General features: G+C 45.1%; 2 protein-coding genes across 4 annotated transcripts; both read right to left on the minus strand.

The window, feature by feature from the left end:
• Positions 1-8186: 8186 nt before the first annotated feature.
• Positions 8187-12626, minus strand: il15 (interleukin 15). 2 transcript variants are annotated; one of them, XM_084686493.1, is made up of 6 exons: positions 11906-12626; positions 11017-11105; positions 10073-10184; positions 9394-9438; positions 8901-8978; positions 8187-8678 (listed from the first exon to the last, which is right to left on the minus strand). In XM_084686493.1, the coding sequence occupies exons 1-6, from the start codon at positions 11978-11980 to the stop codon at positions 8571-8573; spliced, it is 507 nt and encodes a 168-aa protein (XP_084542619.1). In that variant the 5' UTR covers positions 11981-12626; the 3' UTR covers positions 8187-8570. The 2 variants fall into 2 exon arrangements, with proteins under 2 accessions (XP_084542619.1, XP_084542618.1); XM_084686492.1 differs by having other exon boundaries at positions 8901-9038.
• Positions 12627-12743: 117 nt separating this feature from the next.
• noazfp (nucleolar atypical zinc finger) lies at positions 12744-20277 on the minus strand. Of its 2 annotated transcripts, XM_084686491.1 has the most exons (11): positions 19971-20277; positions 19449-19605; positions 18774-18793; positions 18551-18621; positions 18213-18289; positions 17223-17349; positions 16954-17058; positions 15344-15390; positions 13494-13611; positions 13042-13332; positions 12744-12938 (listed from the first exon to the last, which is right to left on the minus strand). In XM_084686491.1, exons 2-10 carry the CDS (start codon positions 19566-19568, stop codon positions 13070-13072), a joined length of 948 nt encoding a protein of 315 aa, XP_084542617.1. In that variant the 5' UTR covers positions 19569-19605; positions 19971-20277; the 3' UTR covers positions 12744-12938; positions 13042-13069. The 2 variants fall into 2 exon arrangements, with proteins under 2 accessions (XP_084542617.1, XP_084542616.1); XM_084686490.1 differs by having other exon boundaries at positions 12744-13332; positions 19971-20276.
• Between the last annotated feature and the right edge of the window lie 28 nt (positions 20278-20305).

Consider the following 20305-nt stretch of genomic DNA (forward strand, 5'->3'; position numbering starts at 1 on the left):
GATGCCTCTTCTGTGTGTGCACAATCTGACTTCACATTAGGGTTGATTGTTCTGTCAGTCTGTGTCCTTTCTCTCCATATGTATCTGTATATATAGATATACATATTTTATATATATATATATATATATGTGTGTGTATATAGTGTTTTGGAAATTTGTGGAGGGAGGTATTGTTACTTTGATGAATCATTGGGAGTTTGAGTGTAGCACTAAACACAGCTCCCCTAAACACAGCTCTCCTAAACACAGCTTTCCTAAACACAGCTTTCCTAAACACAGCTTTCCTAAACACAGCTCCCCTAAACACAGCTTTCCTAAACACAGCTTTCCTAAACACAGCTCTCCTAAACACAGCTCTCCTAAACACAGCTCTCCTAAACACAGCTTTCCTAAACACAGCTTTCCTAAACACAGCTTTCCTAAACACAACTTTCCTTAACACAACTTTCCTAAACACAGCTCCATCTAGTGTCCCAGAAGGGACAGCGTAGAGACCAGTAGTCACCAGGGGCCTCATGTATAAACGTTGCATACGCACAAAAAGCTTGCGTACGCTGGTTTTCACGCACACTTTGTGATGTATAAAGATTTACTTGACGTGAGAATGTGCGGGCCTTCACGGAAACTTTTGAGCAGACGTGAGAATGTGCGGACCGTACTCAAAGTCTTGTCTGGATCTGTAACATGCCGAGACTCACCAAACATTACAAATAAAGTTTCCACTAGTACGTTTATGACGTTGACTATTCAAAAACATTACACTAAAAGTTTGATCATTAATGTGGATAATCACATCAAAATGCCAAACCCAAAACGGGAAATGCTATATATAGCCTTCTGTTTATACCGCCACCACTTAATAACTTCTGTTAAACTTGAGGTTGTCAAACGAACGACAAAATCACTCAGGAAATGCGTGTCACGCTAACCCTATAGCTACCATGCTGTTACATGCGCCACCACTCGTTTCTTCATTTAAAGTTTTATATCGGACCATTTCTTCTTAATTTCTGTCATGGGCCGGTTCTCTGAACCCACAGCATTGATGGCCCTATAATAATAATAATTTTATTTGTAATGCACTTTACATTTAGCTAAATCTCAAAGTGCTGCAGGTTAAAAACAAGTAAGGGCGCAAATAGTGACAGTTTTCCACTCTGCCGACTTTCTTTTGTCACTAACAGGCTACCTGATGACAGGCCGCCAAACAGGACACATTTTCCCGCCTCCACCTCTGTTGTCAGAACCTCACAGTCCCCCACAGTATTTCTTCGAATAAACGCTGCGGCGTTTAACGTTCATTTTTGGTCCGGCGTTTCTTCGAGGAAGGCGTTTATTCAAAGAAATACGGTAATTCAGATAAATACATGACCTCAGGAGCGCATTTATAGTCCATCTGCATTTTCATTTATGGGAGGAGGCAAGGCGGGGTCAGTGGCTCGTTCACGTGCGATCAATTTCACGTTGATTGTGATTTATAAAGGAAAGGTGCGCAGGATCTGGCGTACGACCGGTTTTATACATGTGAATATTTCTGTGCGTAGGTACTTTTCGAGTTTTGGCCGTACGCCATCTTCTGGTATGAAAGCAATCCTTTATACATGAGGCCCCAGCACTGTTCCAGCAGATGCCACAGAACCCCAAAGCAATTCCTTCAGCACACCATTTACACACAGTACACAGATCTCAGAGGCAGTGGTCTGTCCACAATCACAAGACATGAACAGATTTAGAGAGCCCTCTAAATCTCTAGAGCCCTGCAGTCTCTCTGCCCTTCCCAGACCCACCTGGGAGGGACATGCCTACAACCCAGTACATCAACATATTTCATTTCCATGTTTAATGGAAACCAAGGTTTAGTCATCTCATGTTACACAGAATTTTCTGAATACTGCATGTGAATCTATGAGGAAGTAGGCCAAACTTTCGACATCAGTCTGAAACAAACTTGATCTAGTGTAAACAGTGCACGTCGGATAAGGAATGATGGATCATGCTGTCTGTTTTAATATAGATTGCACAAACAGATAGGGTTCATGGTTCCACAGACTTCCTGTTGAAGCAGTCCATGTCTCCATCAACACCAGACACAGATGATCAATATCTGACTAAAGTGTATCAATGACTATTCAATCATAGAATATTCAGAAGAACGACTTCCATATTCACCAGACTATTTCATGCAAATACTTTTTTGTTATATAACAATATCTAGACTTTGCTCAGTATCCAGTTTGTATCCAGACTACTGTCTGTAACAATATATTATCATTTCTTATCTAAATATACTGTATATAAATTGTAATATAAAATATTATTTAAAAAAATATCGTTATAATTGTATTTGCAGAAGACTATTATGTCTAACAGTATTTTCACCAAAGAACCAAGCAGTTGGTGGTTCCACTACAATCCTGCATTCAACAGACTATATCCTCACGAGTGGTTTTTATTTCACCTACTATCTTCTTCTGTTGTCCTTCCTGCCCCCCTCCTCTCCTCCCACCCTCCTTGTATTTCTTTTGTCAAACACCAGAGAGGGATGCCGGATCCAAAACGTCCATAAGAATACTGGCTGCAGGAAGTACGCATTCAACGTTGTGCAGCTCCTGGCGTTCCCTAGGTGCTACAGGCCTCCGGAGGGAACCTACTAACGTTCCCCAGGTGCTACAGGAGAGGGGACTCCTACAGGAGAGGGGGGAGGGGACTCCTACAGGAGAGGGGGGGGGGACTCCTACAGGAGAGGGGGGAGGGGACTCCTACAGGAGAGGGGGGGGGGACTCCTACAGGAGAGGGGGAGGGGACTCCTACAGGAGAGGGGGAGGGGACTCCTACAGGAGAGGGGGAGGGGACTGCTACAGGAGAGGGGGGAGGGGACTCCTACAGGAGAGAGGGGGAGGGGACTCCTACAGGAGAGAGGGGGAGGGGACTCCTACAGGAGAGGGGGAGGGGACTCCTACAGGAGAGGGGGAGGGGACTCCTACAGGAGAGGGGGAGGGGACTCCTACAGGAGAGGGGGGGAGGGGACTCCTACAGGAGAGAGGGGGAGGGGACTCCTACAGGAGAGAGGGGGAGGGGACTCCTACAGGAGAGGGGGAGGGGACTCCTACAGGAGAGGGGGAGGGGACTCCTACAGGAGAGGGGGAGGGGACTCCTACAGGAGAGGGGGAGGGGACTCCTACAGGAGAGAGGGGGAGGGGACTCCTACAAGAGAGAGGGGAGGGGACTCCTACAGGAGAGAGGGGGAGGGGACCCCTACAGGAGAGGGGGAGGGGACTCCTACAGGAGAGGGGGAGGGGACTCCTACAGGAGAGGGGGAGGGGACTCCTACAGGAGAGGGGGAGGGGACTCCTACAGGAGAGGGGGAGGGGACTCCTACAGGAGAGGGGGAGGGGACTCCTACAGGAGAGGGGGAGGGGACTCCTACAGGAGAGGGGGAGGGGACTCCTACAGGAGAGGGGGAGGGGACTCCTACAGGAGAGGGGACTCCTACAGGGAGTGGACCAACCTGACCACTAGTCTCCTCTATTTATGGATCAAGCTCCGCTGGATAGGATGGTGTAGGTCTCTCAGTGACCCCAAATAACAAATATAGAATATATCCTATATCTGATATATATGATATTATGTATATGTATACATATATATATATAGATAGATATTTATATATATATATATATATATATACATATGGATACCGCTGGGGTTTAGAACAATTTACTCCTGTAGTTCTGTCAAATATCCCTGCATCAATATAATTATTTAAAGATGTACAGATTTGACAGGAATGTTGTAAATAGCTGTTAGTGTTCTCCACTTTGACTCATTTATGAAGTATTGTTCAAATGTCAGTGTTGTTCCAGTTCTTCAGTGTTGGTGTGAAGTTAATCCTGCTATGGAACACGTTGCTTAATGCTGCCAGATGAAAACAAGTTGTCACTCATACCCACAAACACACTTACACATTTTACAAATGACTCAAGAATGAATCACATTTCTTCAACATCATGTAGGCAGTGACTGTGTGACTGGGTGTTTCTGGGTGTGACTGGGTGTGACTGGGTGTTTCTGGGTGTGACTGAGGTCTCCCTGGAATCCTGCTGTGTACTTCACATAAATATCATAATAAATCTTACACCACAATATTTATCTTTACCATCACCAAAGTGCTATTTAACTGATTTCAGGTCGTATTTGTAATTTTTTAAATCTTTCTTTTTGATAAATAAAGATGTTTGGGGTCTCTACCCCTTGGAAAGCATGTGTTTGTGCAGTGGCGGTTCTAGACTAATTTTACTGGGGGGGCCAAGGGGGGGCCAGTGTTTAATCAGAGGGTCACATTAAAAACGGAAACAAATGATATTTAAACATTAAATACTTTAATGTTGCTTTACATTAAAATCATACAAACGGCTCTGGCTCTCCCTCTTCCAGCTCCTCGGCTCTCTCAATACCTTGATGTGTTTCTCTCACTTTTGATGATGTTTTTCTAACTTTTTTTTATTAAAAAAGGCTGCAGTGTCCCTTCCTCGGTTCATGATGAATACTAGAAGAAAAACGTGTTAAAAAAAAAAGGTAAAAAAACAGCTGTCAGCTCAGGGGGGCCAGGGACATTTTTTATAGGGGCACTGGCCCCTGTTGCCCCCCGTGTATAAATGCCCTTGTGTTTGTGTAAGTCATACCTGTAGCATTTACTGCTAAAAGCTTTTTAATGGAACAATAACAGGAGAGTGTCCTGTGGGGGAGAGATCACCACCACGTTGATCAGTCTCATTCTCAGGAGAGTGTCCTGTGAGAGGGAGATCACCACCACGTTGATCAGTCTCATTCTCAGGAGAGTGTCCTGTGAGAGGGAGATCACCACCACGTTGATCAGTCTCATTCTCAGGAGAGATTCCTGTGAGAGAGAGATCACCACCACGTTGATCAGTCTCATTCTCAGGAGAGTGTCCTGTGAGAGGGAGATCACCACCACGTTGATCAGTCTCATTCTCAGGAGAGTGTCCTGTGAGAGAGAGATCACCACCACGTTGATCAGTCTCATTCTCAGGAGAGATTCCTGTGAGAGAGAGATCACCACCACGTTGATCAGTCTCATTCTCAGGAGTGTCCTGTGAGAGAGAGATCACCACCACGTTGATCAGTTTCTGACGTGCCGAGGAACGGCCTCAGTCAGAGTCAGTCTGGCAATATGAGAATTATGGATTTATAATGGAGACATTATGGAACAGGAAGTAATGAAACCCTGCTCTATCATAGATAGATATCATATCTGCATATCAGCTCTGCACTGGACTCTTTTGTGCTATTGTGTGTTTGCACATATTCATCCAGCCTTTTAAATTGCACATATAAAATGACAGGGTTACAATATACTGTAATATAATAAAATTAGAACATAAGTTCAGGTTAGTAGATCTGTGACATTACCAGTTCCACTGAATTTATGTACTGATTTTGAGTTGGGTCAACTTTCCAGTAAATCACCAGTCCAGTGAGACAAGCACTGCAGGGTCCAGTGAGACAAGCAGGGTCCAATAACGTGATGCTGCAGCTTCTTCAGCCCCATCTCACAAACACACTGCACAACACCGCAACCTCACCAGTGGCGGGTCTAAGGGGTGGCAAGGGGTGGCAGCTGCCACCCCAAAAAAAAATACTGCCACCCCAATCTTCCCATGGAAAAATATTATTTATACATTACAGAACATTAAAAAAAAATAATATTAATGTTACTGTTTAATTTAAACTACAATGTTGTAGCCTAATAATTTACCATAGGGAGTAGGCCAACCAACATCCTTCTGCCACCCCGAATGAAAATCTCGAGATCCGCCCCTGGACCTCACACGCACGTGTTGACGGCAGGAATGCATTGCGCTCCATATGGGCTCTGGTGCGCCTGCCTGTATCCACTAAGCCCATAGCTGTTTGTTGATATCATGAACAAAACCTAACATGCAGCAGACTGCCTGGTGATGTGGTTAGGGTTAGAGGGTTAGGGTTAGAGGAGTAAACCTGGTAAACCACCATGCCTGGTGTAAGGGTTAGGGTTAGAGGAGTAAGGGTTAGGGTTAGAGGAGTAAACCTGGTAAACCACCATGCCTGGTGTAAGGGTTAGAGGAATAAGGGTTAGGGTTAGAGGAGTAAGGGTTAGGGTTAGAGGAGTAAACCTGGTAAACCACCGTGCCTGGTGTAAGGGTTAGGGTTAGAGGAGTAAGGGTTAGGGTTAGAGGAGTAAACCTGGTAAACCACCGTGCCTGGTGTAAGGGTTAGGGTTAGAGGAGTAAACCCGGCTTTACAACCAGCCATTATGCTGTGCGTATTCCACCACACTCGCGCACCGCTAAATATGTCATGGTTGATGAACGAAAGCACATCGTTCTCTCGTTCACACTGCGTTTTGTCAGCATCTCAACCATATTTAAATTTACGATACCATGATTCATTTAGCAGAAGCTTTTATCCAAAGCAACTTCCAAGAAAGAGCTTTACAAAAGGTGCATAGGTCAATGATCATAAACAACGAGATAGCCCCAAAAACATTAACTATTGTTCTGTAACCAAAACATAGGCTATATGTCATCGGCGTAGGTTTCGGGGGGGACTCTAGGATGACAAAATTGTCCCCACCATACTTAAGCGAACTCCTTTGTGCTGCAATTTTGTTCGTCGCCCAGAAAAGTGAAAAATAAATTTCCAAGTTTACCAATGCGCCCTCAAGCCTGCAAGACAAGATGGTGTCATTTAATTGGCTGAAGTGGCAGAGTCAGAAACACTTTGTGAAACTTGACTTGCAGAAAGAGAGCCGTTAGTAGTCTGACACTGTAAACTACAAAATACACCCTACCAGTGTCCATACCAAAACCTATGCCCTTGCTATAAGTACAAATGCGTAGAACCAGAAGAGCAGGTTGTTACATTTAGCAGACACTCTTATCCAGAGCGACTTACAGTAAGTACAGGGACATTCCTCCCGAGGCAAGTAGGGTGAAGTGCCTTGCCCAAGGACACAACGTCTTTTTGGCACCGCAGGGAATCGATCCGGCAACCTTTTGATTACTAGCCCGACTCCCTCACCGCTCAGCCATCTGACTTCTCTTGTTTAACTGAATTTGTTAAACAAATTACAATTAAAACAACACGATCCTGGAAGGTGCAAGAGTGTACCTGGACAAAAGCAAGCCATCTGGGTTCAGATGGCTGAGCGATTAGGGAGTCGACTTTCAGTAAGTATGGGTAAAATGTCCCTGTACTTACCGCAAGTCGCTCTGGATAAGAGCGTCTTCTCAATGACTAAATGTAAATGTACGCAAGCAACAATAATATTATTCACAGTGACTACAAGCAAGCAACAAGTCCCTCAAAAAGTGTCATTGTGTTCCTGGAGGAAATAAACTACAACTGATCCTACAAATCTTTCTTAAGTATTGTTGTACTCCGGGAACAAGTGCGTCTTTATCCTTTTCTTGAAGGTGGAGAGACAGTCGGGTTGGGAGCGGGCGCTCTTGAGAGGTGGGAACACCAGACGGTTGTCAGGAGAAAACCGTAGGTGGCAGGTGGGGGTGGACGGTAGGCTGGACGAGAGACATGATGTGGTCCGGTGCAGTCCCGTTCACTACTCGGAAGGTCAGTACCAGGGTCTCAAATCTGATGCGGGCCGTGATGGGTAGCCAGTAGAGGGAGATTAGGAGCGGGTAATGTGGGAGCATCTGGGTAGATTGAAGACCAGGGGGGCTGATGCGTTATGAATCCTCTGGAAAATCCTCTGGAAACTCCTCGTGAAACTCACTTCTTGGATATATACCAGGCCACCCGCGTCAACGAAGAGCAAGCTTTTCGTTGGCGTAGTTGGTAATGGTCGCGCTTGGCAAGTCAGAGGTCGAGCGTTGGAACCTGGCGAGTGGCGAACAATACCTTGTTTTGATGGAGCGTGGCTACGTCTGGTACATACCGTCACACAGGCAACAGTGTAAAGTATCATCGCAGCTACCAGATACAGTAGGTGGGTAAAGCTTTCTGTTGTATTTAAAAATGGAAAGGTTTGGAGATGTGTTTTTATTCAGTGTGTCATATCCCAATGTCTAGTAAAAGACTGTAGTGGATGTGTAATTAGTAAGTGTTAAAGTGGTTGTATGATCAAATCTTTCTGAATATTTAGCAAGAAAAGAACCTAAAAAAAGCAATGAAAAAATACAATATTTACTATATCAAATAGTACACACACACAAAGCTGTGTATATATTCAAATTGTTTTAAATACAAATTGATATGAAACTAAAAATAAATGTGAACACAAGGTTATACATTTCTAGCAATCAGTGGCGGTCTTGGCACATTGGCACAAGGGGCAAGGTTTACACCCCCCTTTCGACCTTCCAACTCAGCATAAGTTCATTCACCGTTTCAACAGATTCAGCCTCATTTGAAAACACAACAAAGACACTTGAATGAATTATAACGACAAGTAAATAAATCAGTAGTTTACATGATATAAAGAGGTGACATAAAGGAATCATAATTTCACATTATAAATGTGAAATGTATTTACATTATAAATACAAGACAAATCACTTTCCAGACATCATTGCTTTCAGTAATTCTTCCATCCTCTCGATGAAGGTGGTTGTGTTGACTACTTCTGATTCACATGGTAAGCAGTTCTCAGAGGAAACTTTCTGAAAAGACAATTAGAAAATACCAATTATGTTTGGCTAGTGGTAGAAATTAATCTAATAACATTACATTATAACATTACTTGTTAAATAAATTATTTAGTGTCCCTTAAAAGCCAAACGGACGACAGACTACACCAACCAACCAGACTGTTGAGTTTAGTCAGGTCTGCTGCTCCCATTCATTCATCTAGTCAATCAAACCAAGAACTCATCACAACTTACTGAGGGGTGTGGACAATCCTCTATGAAGCTCCTAATGTTGTGTGATTTGGAGCAAGTGACATCCAGCATCTCCTCCTCCTGCAGAATCATCTCCAGATCCAGGAGATAGCACTTTAGAAACATCTCATTGCAGCTCTCCTGAGAAACAACCAGCAAGACTACACGTATGTAAATACTAACTATCATCACCCTTATTTTAGTTTTATTTATGAATTTAACCTTTATTTTAACCGGAAGGGCTCATTGAGATTTGAAACCTCCTTAGGGAGAAGTCATTTTGACAAAAAACTCCAAACAATTTGATTAAATGTATCACAATTTATAATTGAAAAAATCCTGTTTACGTCAATTCTGCTATCATATACAAAATAAATTTTGCAATCCCTAATCTGACAGCTCGCCCACATCTGTACTCATGTATTCATAACAGGCAAGACATTAGTTAAGTTGCAGTTTTTCCCCCGGGACAGGTAGAAGTTTGACACTAACTCACAGGTATGTTGTTTAAGACAGGAGCGTACACAAGTGCATCAGACTTCTGGGGGGAGAAAAGAGGGAAAAACATTTGACACTGAATCTGAGCAGCCTGGCATCACCACACCAATACACTGTCTCCATGCATTTTCATTTCAAGGGGCATTATCAGCAGACAGACCAAACGGCCTCTACAACCAATCAGTATTAGATCTAGATACAACCAATCAGTATTAGATCTAGATACATCCAATCAGAATTATATTTAGATACAACCAATCAGAATTATATCTAGATACAACCAATCAGAATTAGATTTATTTTAGATACAACCAGAGCAACAAAATGTAATCTTGGTTGTTTATGAAAATGCCTCAATGGCACATATCCGTAGTGTACAGTCATTGTATTAAAACCGCCCCATATCAGATAAACTGGTGATTAGCCGGCATTTTTCAAACTGAGGGGAAATTGGTTTGAATGGGAGGGACTTGTTTCACACAATCATCTGTGAAGTCCTTAGGCCAGACCAATCTCAGGTGAATAAACCACAAGCTGGCAGCTTGGTCTGGTTAGAATCAGAGCACTGAGCAGAGAGTTGAGTGTGTGTGTGTGTTTATGCAAAGGTTTTGGTTTCCACTTCACTGTCTAGAACACTGTTGCTGCATTTGTAGTTCTGACATTCGAATGATCCTCACCTCAATTGTCTCTTTTGTTTCTTCCAATATCTGCTGAAGTTCCCTGATGTTTTGTTTGTAAGTCCAGTTTTCAGCGCCGGTGGCGGGAAGTCTTGTGAGGGCGGTGAATAGACTTCGGGAGAAACAGACAGTTATTATACCACACAGACTTTAAGATAGATAGGTATTGTAGTGCTCTAAATGTTTTATTGTTTTGTTTGGAATTGACAACATCCAACTGTTTTGAGACATGTATGGCTGGCCCAAGTAATTAAAAGAGACTAAAAACGTTGTGACTATCTCATAAAAACTGATTCCCGTTCGCAGAAGCTGTATTGACCAGTTAATATACTCAGTGGCAGTTTTAGCTTGTATGGCGAACCAGGGTTTATTTTTAATTTTTTAATATATAAAACACCATTCAGCACTAACTTGATTTTTTATAAACAGTTTAAACATCACAAGGCAGCCTGCCTAACTCCCAAACTATAATCAGGGCGCTCACTCCGTCGCACACGGTGACATTGACGTGAAGTGAAAATGGACAATAGAAAAGCGATTACGCAAATTTCACTAATATTATTTTTGATATCGCCCTGGGTGCCTGCGGCCTGCCCATGTAATCTATCGCCTAGCACCTAAATCCGCTACGGATTTTATCTGGATAAAACAGTCATGACATGCAAAAACACATATAGGCCTAACTTTATTCCGTGGTAATAGCAAAGGTATGCCTATGTCTGTGAAACTTTAACGTTTCTTTTAACATAATCACCTAATCACAATTACGGCAAAAGAAGTGCTTGTGCAAACAGGCATGACATGTAGCCTACGTGATTATAGGCAATAATATAGTTTCCGTTGTATCCGTGTTTAGGAATATACTTGTAAGAAGCAAGGACTTGGTGGTCTAAAGGAGAAACATGATTCGACTCAAAATAACAAAACAAAAACTGTTTATATACCTTATCATATAGAAGCACTTCCATACCGCAGCATTGGGTCTCCGTCTGCCCGCGCGCTTGCCACTAAGAGCGGTGCGGCTTGCGCTTTCCTAGGAATAAAGGAGGTTTTATGCACGACTGTACAATAGGCTACAACTCCCTTTAGCTTCAGCCTATATACTGTATGCAGTATATATTGAAAAATATTCATATGTCCATTATTTCAAACTGGCACACAGTAAAGGATATTCGTAACATTTCCATCTCGATAGTGTAGCCTATGTGAAAGTGAAAGTATCTTACAGAGTTGACTCCAGACACAGAGGGAGGCCAGCACTACTGGAGTTACATGTAACTCTAATTGTAATTTGTACACAAAAACAGGCTCTCCTAGTTCAATTTCTGTACTTCAAACGCATATGATAGGCTACAAATACCGCGACTTTGTCAGCAGCCAAAGCACTTCCTTATGCCATAGTATATAGAAAACGCAAAGGCTTCCATCCTTTCATTAGTGAAAATGTAAATAAAAGTTGTTGGGGTAAGCGTGAGTAATTTGCCTAGTTTTATTTAAGCACTGTTTATCTCACATAGCTATAGTGCATACCCTTAACTGGGCTTTGCATTTATATATTGTGAATCAAACCAACAAAGTTGTTTAGGACATGCAAGGAACCTTACTTTATTATTTGCTGTCAACATAATTCGACAACATTGTAGTGTTACTCTTTCAGTCCTTCTGACTGATTGACTCGGCAGGGGAAAATAGACTGGACTTTGTCCAGCCGTTTCACCTTGTGCTATAATCTAAAAGTAAACGGGCTTAAAAGAAATAGGGCTCTGAATATTTAGGGCAGACAGTATATATATAGGATTTTAGGCAACAAGAAATTTGACATAGCTAGCTTACCACGTGTAGCCTTGGAAATATGCAACGCCTAGTTACGGTGTAGATACGAAGGATCGCTGTAAAAAAACTTGACATCCGCACAGTGTAACTGCCCCTCAACGAGTAAGGGCCATAGGCAACGATCACATTTTCCTAAACTGACAGAGATTTGCGGTATCCTTTAGTCATTCCAGATCCAGTCATTTGCATTCCCTCTGCGGTAGTCTCCCGTAGACTTTCAACCCGTCATGTCCACTCCCCGCCTCGAGCTCCTTCTGAGGCGCGAGTCTTCCGTGCTTTCTCGGTGCCACTCTAGTCACACCCTCTCCGCGCTGTCTGCGTCAGGTTATGTGGTCAGGGGATACCGATAGAGGACTAGTTTAGCATCAACCATAAACCCGCCATTGGTTCATGAGTGAAAACTGTTTTGGATACGAGCCGGAGGCAGCTTTTCAGCAGTTTATCAATCCAGTGCTTCCAGGGAAGCTGAATCTGTGCCAAGGGCGATTCTAGGCTCAGACCATTAGGGGGGCTCAGCCCCCAATGAGAATGTGACATGAATACAGTGCCTTGCAAAAGTGCTTAACCCTCTCCTGCTAATAAATCCCTAATTTCACTGGATAACACTTAATACATTTATGTATTATTATGCAAAATATTGAATGAACTCTTCTTAATGAACTACCAGCATCAAATTATAATAACCAATAATATATATATATATTTTTTTTTTGAGCACCCCTAAAAATTGTCTAAAATCGCCACTGATCGTTACAGATGGCCCTTAAAATACTTTTGACAGAAAGTCAGATCTGTCGCACAATATAGGCAGGATAAATAATATTACATACTGGTTCGATTTCAAAATAAATCCCACAGTTAAACTGAACTTTATTTTAAGTCTTGCATGTAAACTAAATATACAGCTACCATTTATAAAGCAATTAAAAACTGTCAGTAAAACTAGGCTATCTTATGGTACTGTTTACAGTCATAATGCAGTAAGCTATGTGCAGGATACCTTTGCAGACAATATCAACTCTTTCCAGTTCACCTTAACAGAAGATGAGAAAAAAAATTAAGTGAAGTAGAACATTGTTGTACGACAAGGTGTCGCAGAAAAAAACACGTCACTCCGCCCAACTCCCTCCCCTCACTAGGTGGCGCTGTGAAGAAGCTTCATCCTCAGTGGCTGTCCCCGGTTACCATGGCGCCCTCCAATTTGAGACCAGCCAGATTATCCACAACCTCCTCCTCCTCTTCCTCATCATCATCCTCCTCCTCCTCCTCCTCGTCTTCTTCATCGTAGTCCTCCCCCTCCTCCTCCTCGTCCTCCTGCTCCTGCCCTGCACTGGAGATGCTCTTCCAGTAGCTGTCGTAGCCGGAGGCTCCGTAGCCATAGCTCTCCTCGTCAGCACCACTCTGACGGCCAAACTTCAGCGAGCGGGCTAGACAGAGAACACATGAGGTCAGGGACTAGCTCTGGACAAAGACGTTAGAGATGGCTAGTCCGGGGCTGGGCCTTGGCTAGTCCAGGGCTAGGCCTGGGTAGTCTGGAGCTAGGCCTGGGCTAGTGGACTTGTGCATGGTGAGGTGTGCTGCTACTTACTAGACATGCTGAGGTCTTTGGTCTCCTGGGTCTCGTGGCCACATTTGGGGCACGGCAGGTTTTTCCCCTTCTCCTGCTTAAACACTTTGCTCCTCACGTGGTCGTCACAGAAACAGGCCTGGGGAGAAGGGAGGGACAGGCAGAGAAAGGAAGAAGTAGGGGTGGGCGTTATACCGGTATGAATGTGAATACCGATATGGCGTTGTATATTAATAAATGTATTAAGTAAATTGTTTCTGTTTCGTATGTGGTGGATTCTAGATTATTGGGCAGGGTGGTGGCAGAGGACAGGTCATGGCCCTAAGATGGAGGAAGCTAGGCCTATGCAGTAAGAGTTGCACTGAGGAACAGGCTCAAACCAGTGTTAAGAGACGAGGGCTGGGGTGTGTGGTTTGGCAGTGTCGATGTGAGATACGCACTAGACAGTCAACAAGGTTGTTGGGCAGTGAATAAGGGGGGGTCCAGATAGATAACAGCTGGGACTGATCAGAAAGTTAGAACTTAAGATAATCCTTCTGAGGAGAGCTGACTTCTCATCCACAACAGGTATAAAATATAAGTCAAGTGATACAGCCTAGTGGGTGAGTTCAAATTCGTCTTTTACAAAAAAACAACATTTAAGTATAGACACTGCACGCATTGTGCCAACCAATGAAAGTCAACAAACAAGCTAGCGCACCCCCAGAGGAAGCAAACATTCATTGTAGTAAAACTGCTTTTGTTGGCAAGTGTAAGCAAGCGTTAATGATGTCTGAAAATAACGCCAGTGGGGTTGCCAAACAGCCTACTCTGTAACTTGTCGCCGAATTGTTCTAGCCAAAGGGGGAAACACTAGCAATCTTTTTCACCACCTGAAAGTCAAGCATGTGCGCAAATATGAACAATCTACTAGAATGCGTTTGACAAGTCCAATGCCAGGTTGGTTAGAATTGTGAAATGTTTATTGTAGGCCAACCAATGTCCCTGTACTTACTGAAAGTCGCTCTGGATAAGAGCGTCTGCTAAATGACTAAATGTAATAATTGTTTATAGCTAACTCACTACAAATATTTAAGAGTCTTCTTGGTATCCCATAAACGTAGGCTACTGTTGAACGCTAAAGCAGGCAAACCTACTATTTTACAGCTACATTTTTTTATTGTGAGATTTAAATAGGAAAGAGGTGTCAATGGACTTTGAGGTTCGCTGTATGTCCATTTTACCCACTGAACTGTCGGTATTCAACTGTGACAAGGTAAACTCGGTTCTGCAATCAATGATTCAATGCTTGCTTTCCAACAGACATTTCATTCTGCAGTTCGGCAGTGTTCAACTTCAAAAACAAAAAAAACTCGGAGGTTTAGGCGTTAGGAGTGACGATTGGTGCATGCCTGTAAAGTCGCTCTTCTGTGGCAAAGCACTGCAACATTTGGAAAATTCAACTAATGCGACACCGGAGTTACCCAATCCCAATCCGTCTGAGTGCGGTAGATTAGCCGCTGCGGTGCGGATTGCATTGTCATGACATTTTAAGAATACCTAATATATACTAAAATGTTAGTCCATACCGCCCAGCCGTAGAAAGAAGCGTTTCAAAATCGATATCAATGGGAAACCGCCAATGCTCCCCAAGAGAGAATACTGGAGATAATGTGGGGGAGGGAGGGAGAGATAGATGGCAGGGAGTCACACAGAACGACTGCTCTGAAAATGTCCTGGATCTGGTAGGACAGGATTGGCGGCATGGGCATTGAACAGCACGACTTCTCGCTTATCTGACAAATCAAAGGTGCGATCAAAGCTTAGAAAGTTACAACAGTTCCTGGTGACGGCGTAGGGCCATGAGGACGTGTAGGGGTGTAGAGGCTTGCCTTGCAGCGCAGACAGGAGTGCTGACCAAGTCTGTTGCAGGAAACACCTGGAGACAAAAGAGACATTTAAACCTCCTTCTCAACATCAATACTTGGTTCTACATCATTGCCTCAAGCACACAAGCATTCCTGCATCGCCTGATTACCTTTCACAAGTTAAGATTAGTTTGACATTGTAACAAAATTGAATGTTTTTCCCGTGTTCCATCAAACCTGAGACACGCCTAACCCAAACCCTGGACTGAGACACGCAACCATCCAGGAGAGGAGCGCCTTGAGGAGGAGCTGTGTGGTGGACAGGAGGAGGAGGAGGAGCTGTGTGGTGGACAGGAGGAGGAGCTGTGTGGTGGACAGGAGGAGGAGGAGCTGTGTGGTGGACAGGAGGAGGAGGAGCTGTGTGGTGGACAGGAGGAGGAGCTGTGTGGTGGACAGGAGGAGGAGCTGTGTGGTGGACAGGAGGAGGAGGAGCTGTGTGGTGGACAGGAGGAGGAGGAGCTGTGTGGTGGACAGGAGGAGGAGGAGGAGCTGTGTGGTGGACAGGAGGAGGAGGAGCTGTGTGGTGGACAGGAGGAGGAGGAGGAGCTGTGTGGTGGACAGGAGGAGGAGCTGTGTGGTGGACAGGAGGAGGAGGAGCTGTGTGGTGGACAGGAGGAGGAGGAGCTGTGTGGTGGACAGGAGGAGGAGGAGCTGTGTGGTGGACAGGAGGAGGAGGAGCTGTGTGGTAGACAGGAGGAGGAGGAGCTGTGTGGTGGACAGGAGGAGGAGCTGTGTGGTGGACAGGAGGAGGAGGAGCTGTGTGGTAGACAGGAGGAGGAGCTGTGTGGTGGACAGGAGGAGGAGGAGCTGTGTGGTGGACAGGAGGAGGAGCTGTGTGGTGGACAGGAGGAGGAGGAGGAGCTGTGTGGTGGACAGGAGGAGGAGCTGTGTGGTGGACAGGAGGAGGAGCTGTGTGGTGGACAGGAGGAGGAGGAGCTGTGTGGTGGACAGGAGGAGGAGGAGCTGTGTGGTGGACAGGAGGAGGAGGAGCTGTGTGGTGGACAGGAGGAGGAGGAGCTGTGTGGTGGACAGGAGGAGGAGGAGCTGTGTGGTGGACAGGAGGAGGAGGAGCTGTGTGGTGGACAGGAGGAGGAGGAGCTGTGTGGTGGACAGGAGGAAGAGGAGCTGTGTGGTGGACAGGAGGAGGAGGAGCTGTGTGGTGGACAGGAGGAGGAGGAGCTGTGTGGTGGACAGGAGGAGGAGGAGGAGCTGTGTGGTGGACAGGAGGAGGAGGAGCTGTGTGGTGGACAGGAGGAGGAGGAGGAGCTGTGTGGTGGACAGGAGGAGGAGGAGCTGTGTGGTGGACAGGAGGAGGAGGAGCTGTGTGGTGGACAGGAGGAAGAGGAGCTGTGTGGTGGACAGGAGGAGGAGGAGCTGTGTGGTGGACAGGAGGAGGAGGAGCTGTGTGGTGGACAGGAGGAGGAGGAGGAGCTGTGTGGTGGACAGGAGGAGGAGGAGCTGTGTGGTGGACAGGAGGAGGAGGAGGAGCTGTGTGGTGGACAGGAGGAGGAGGAGCTGTGTGGTGGACAGGAGGAGGAGGAGCTGTGTGGTGGACAGGAGGAGAAGGGACTCACATTTGTAGGTCTCCGCCTGCAGGACCTGACAGCTGGCCTGGTGCTCAAACTGGTCGTCCTCACACAGGAAGTTGTGACAGAAACAGCAGCGGAATATCCTGCCTCCTGCCGGCCAGAGGAAGTCAGAGCAAGAGAATGAGCACCACAACCGAGAACAGCTGTGTGTGTTTCAGTGAAAACAACAGGCAGCTCTGTGTGTATGGGTGTGTGTGCATAAACAGGTGTGAGAAATCAATAGACATCTGTGTGTGTGTGTGTGTGTGTGTTACCGTGGTCCCAGACACAGCGTTCACACTCGATGCAGTCAGCGTCTGACAGCGGACAGACACAGGCGTGACTGCTCAGACACTTCCTGCCGTGACACACCCAGGCCTCGCAGAAATCACACACTGCCCCCTGGTGGTGCATACACAGGACAGCAAGGGGAAAACCCTACTTAACAGTAACAACTTTTACATTTATATTTTAATCATTTAGGAGACACTTTAATCCAGAGCACTTTAGGAATGTCACATTTAGTAAGTGACAAACTTAGTAAAGGACCAGACTTATGATGTTTGTCTAGGTCATTGGTTCCCAACCCTGTCCTCAGGGAACCCCTGTCCTGCATGTTTTAGATGTGTCCCTGCTCCAACACACCTGATGAATGGTCATAAGCAGGCTTCTGCAGACCTGGATAAGGGTTGGGAACCACTTGTCCAGGTTACCATTAGGGGTGGAACGGTACATGTATTCGTACCGAACCGTACGGGCGTCACGGTTCGGTGCATGAAATTACACTGAGAATACACAGTATAAAAATAAATCTAATTTGCGTTCAAATTAATTAATGTAATGCAGAACTACTGTTACATACTCCTGTTCTTTAGGGATATCCAATCTGAACTCTAAAGCTCTGATTGGTGCCGCCGTGAGTCAGAGATGGCAGGCAGCACTAAGGACAAGGATGATTGCAAGTTTGGGAAAACTTTGGTTTCACCACCATGCCCCGCCCCCCTTTCCCTCACCACCATGCCCCTCCCCCGTTTCACTCACCACCATGTCCCACCCCCCCTTCACTCACCACCATGTCCCACCCCCCCTTCACTCACCACCATGTCCCACCCCCCCTTCACTCACCACCATGTCCCACCCCCCCTTCACTCACCACCATGTCCCACCCCCCCTTCACTCACCACCATGTCCCACCCCCCCTTCACTCACCACCATGTCCCACCCCCCCTTCACTCACCACCATGCCCCACCCCCCCTTCACTCACCACCATGCCCATGCCTGTGCTGTGGAGCCCCGGGTGTTTGATCACACAGTCAGATGACTTCATGCACTTGGTTTTACCTGAAGTAGAAACAAAGGGTTAGTGTTAGGGCCTAACATGAGTCATGTTAACAGTTTGGCCTTTGGGGGTGAACTGCCGATGTTCTCACTACAGAGTCTTTTTTAATTGCCTGGGATGTGCCTTTCAATGAAAACCCTGTTTGACTGTGTTTGTACATTTCTGAAACTGTCACAGACCCTGGAGGAGAACCCTGTGGTAAGAACCCTGTGGTAAGAACCCTGGAGGAGAACCGGGAGCAGGCTGGTTAGTAGAACACGTACCACACTGGGCACACATGGGGAGCTTCTGCACAGACGCACAGAAGTAGCAGAACGCTCGGTTCTTCTGCCGTCTGCCCGGTCGCCATGGTGAGATGGGGGAAAAAGAAGGAGTCATCTCCATTTTAGGGCAACAAGATGATAAGTAATAACTAACACACACAGCTGGGTTTGCAGTAAATGATGAGGCTGATGCTAACTTGGCTGGATGTGTTCAAATGCTCACCTTTCACACTTGTCACATTCCTGAAACACAAAACACATCATGTATCAGGGTTTCAGGTTTTATTGTCAGGTGCACAGAACAACACAAGGTCAGACTGGGCACTGAAATTCTTGGGACAAGACAACGCAAGCAACCTAGCATAACATAAGTACTAAGAACATAGATTACATCTATGATAAGATCAAATAAAATAGAATAAAATAAATGTATAATAGTAATAAACATCCTAATATACAAAAAAGTATTAAATAAACATTAATACACATTATACACTAAGACACAGTGACCTATACTAACCTTATAGACCTATACTAACCAGGGCACCCTATTATCACTTACATTTAGTCATTTAGCAGACGCTCTTATCCAGATCGACTTACAGTAAGTACAGGGACATTGCCCCCAAGGCAAGTAGGGTGAAGTGCCTTGCCCAAGGACACAAAGTCATTTTTCACGGCCGGGAATCAAACTGGCAACCTTCTGATTACTAGCCCGATGCCCTGACTGCTCAACCATCTGACTCCCAGTCACTTAGCAACCATCCATGGTTATCTCTGCAGCATTTTAATCTCCTCTTAGTTCCTTAGTTACACAACTTGAATCAACCCAGTGGGGAGCTTGAATCAGCTCACCACTCGTGTTACTGGTAACTATCCAGCTTCATTATCTGCGTACCATAGCGGAGTTGCAGGGGTGCTTCGCCACGTCGACATGGTCACGGTTGGCTCGACTCTGTTTTTCCCGTTCCTTACGGTTTTCCGCCTTCTTGCGGGCACCGGTCTTCTTTTTCGGCATTGATGAGCAGGTTGGATTAGCGCACAGCGACGTAAACCTAACATGAGCAAGACAACAGGATGTTTAGGTTAACTGGTTAGCGCCCCTGAGCTGGGCTAGCCCGCTACAGTGAGAAAATGATGCCATGCCAGCGGTGGACATAATGTCCATGCCACAATTACACTGCAAATCATCAACCTTTATTTAACATTAGCAACACACGGTTCATATACCATCTCTTGCAAACCCAGATTATCGTAGCAACTTCGTTAGCCACCACCAGTTTATCATATCTCGACATCCTACTTCTAGCTACCTGAAGACATTGGCTTTAACTCTGTGCATGTAATGAGTCGAGTACCTTATATTATTTATATTATAACACTGAGCTCGAAATACAATACATTATAATACAAAAGTTACCTTGACTAGTCCACCACACGTTTCAGACTTGAAGAGGAAGTTACGTCTGTGGGGTCCGTGTAAATTCTTCCGGAATGAAATGAAGACTAGTTGATCGCAATCCTACTTTGAAAACATTTCCAGATTCACGTGTTGCTTATTAAGAAATAAGTTGATTATCGATTTTCCTTCGTTTTATCAACAAAAGCAACACAGCATTTTAAACACAATTTTAGCACAAAAAAAAGTTTCCACATGTAGCCCACATAAGAACGTTTTAGGGGAAATGTTATCTCTCCTGTGGGGGACAACAAGCCTGACGTTGTCATACTCATAATTCTAGTCAGAATATGAGT

This window comes from Hypomesus nipponensis, chromosome 22 (genome assembly GCF_054491055.1).
Source record: "Hypomesus nipponensis isolate SF chromosome 22, ASM5449105v1, whole genome shotgun sequence".
Taxonomy (NCBI): domain Eukaryota; kingdom Metazoa; phylum Chordata; class Actinopteri; order Osmeriformes; family Osmeridae; genus Hypomesus; species Hypomesus nipponensis.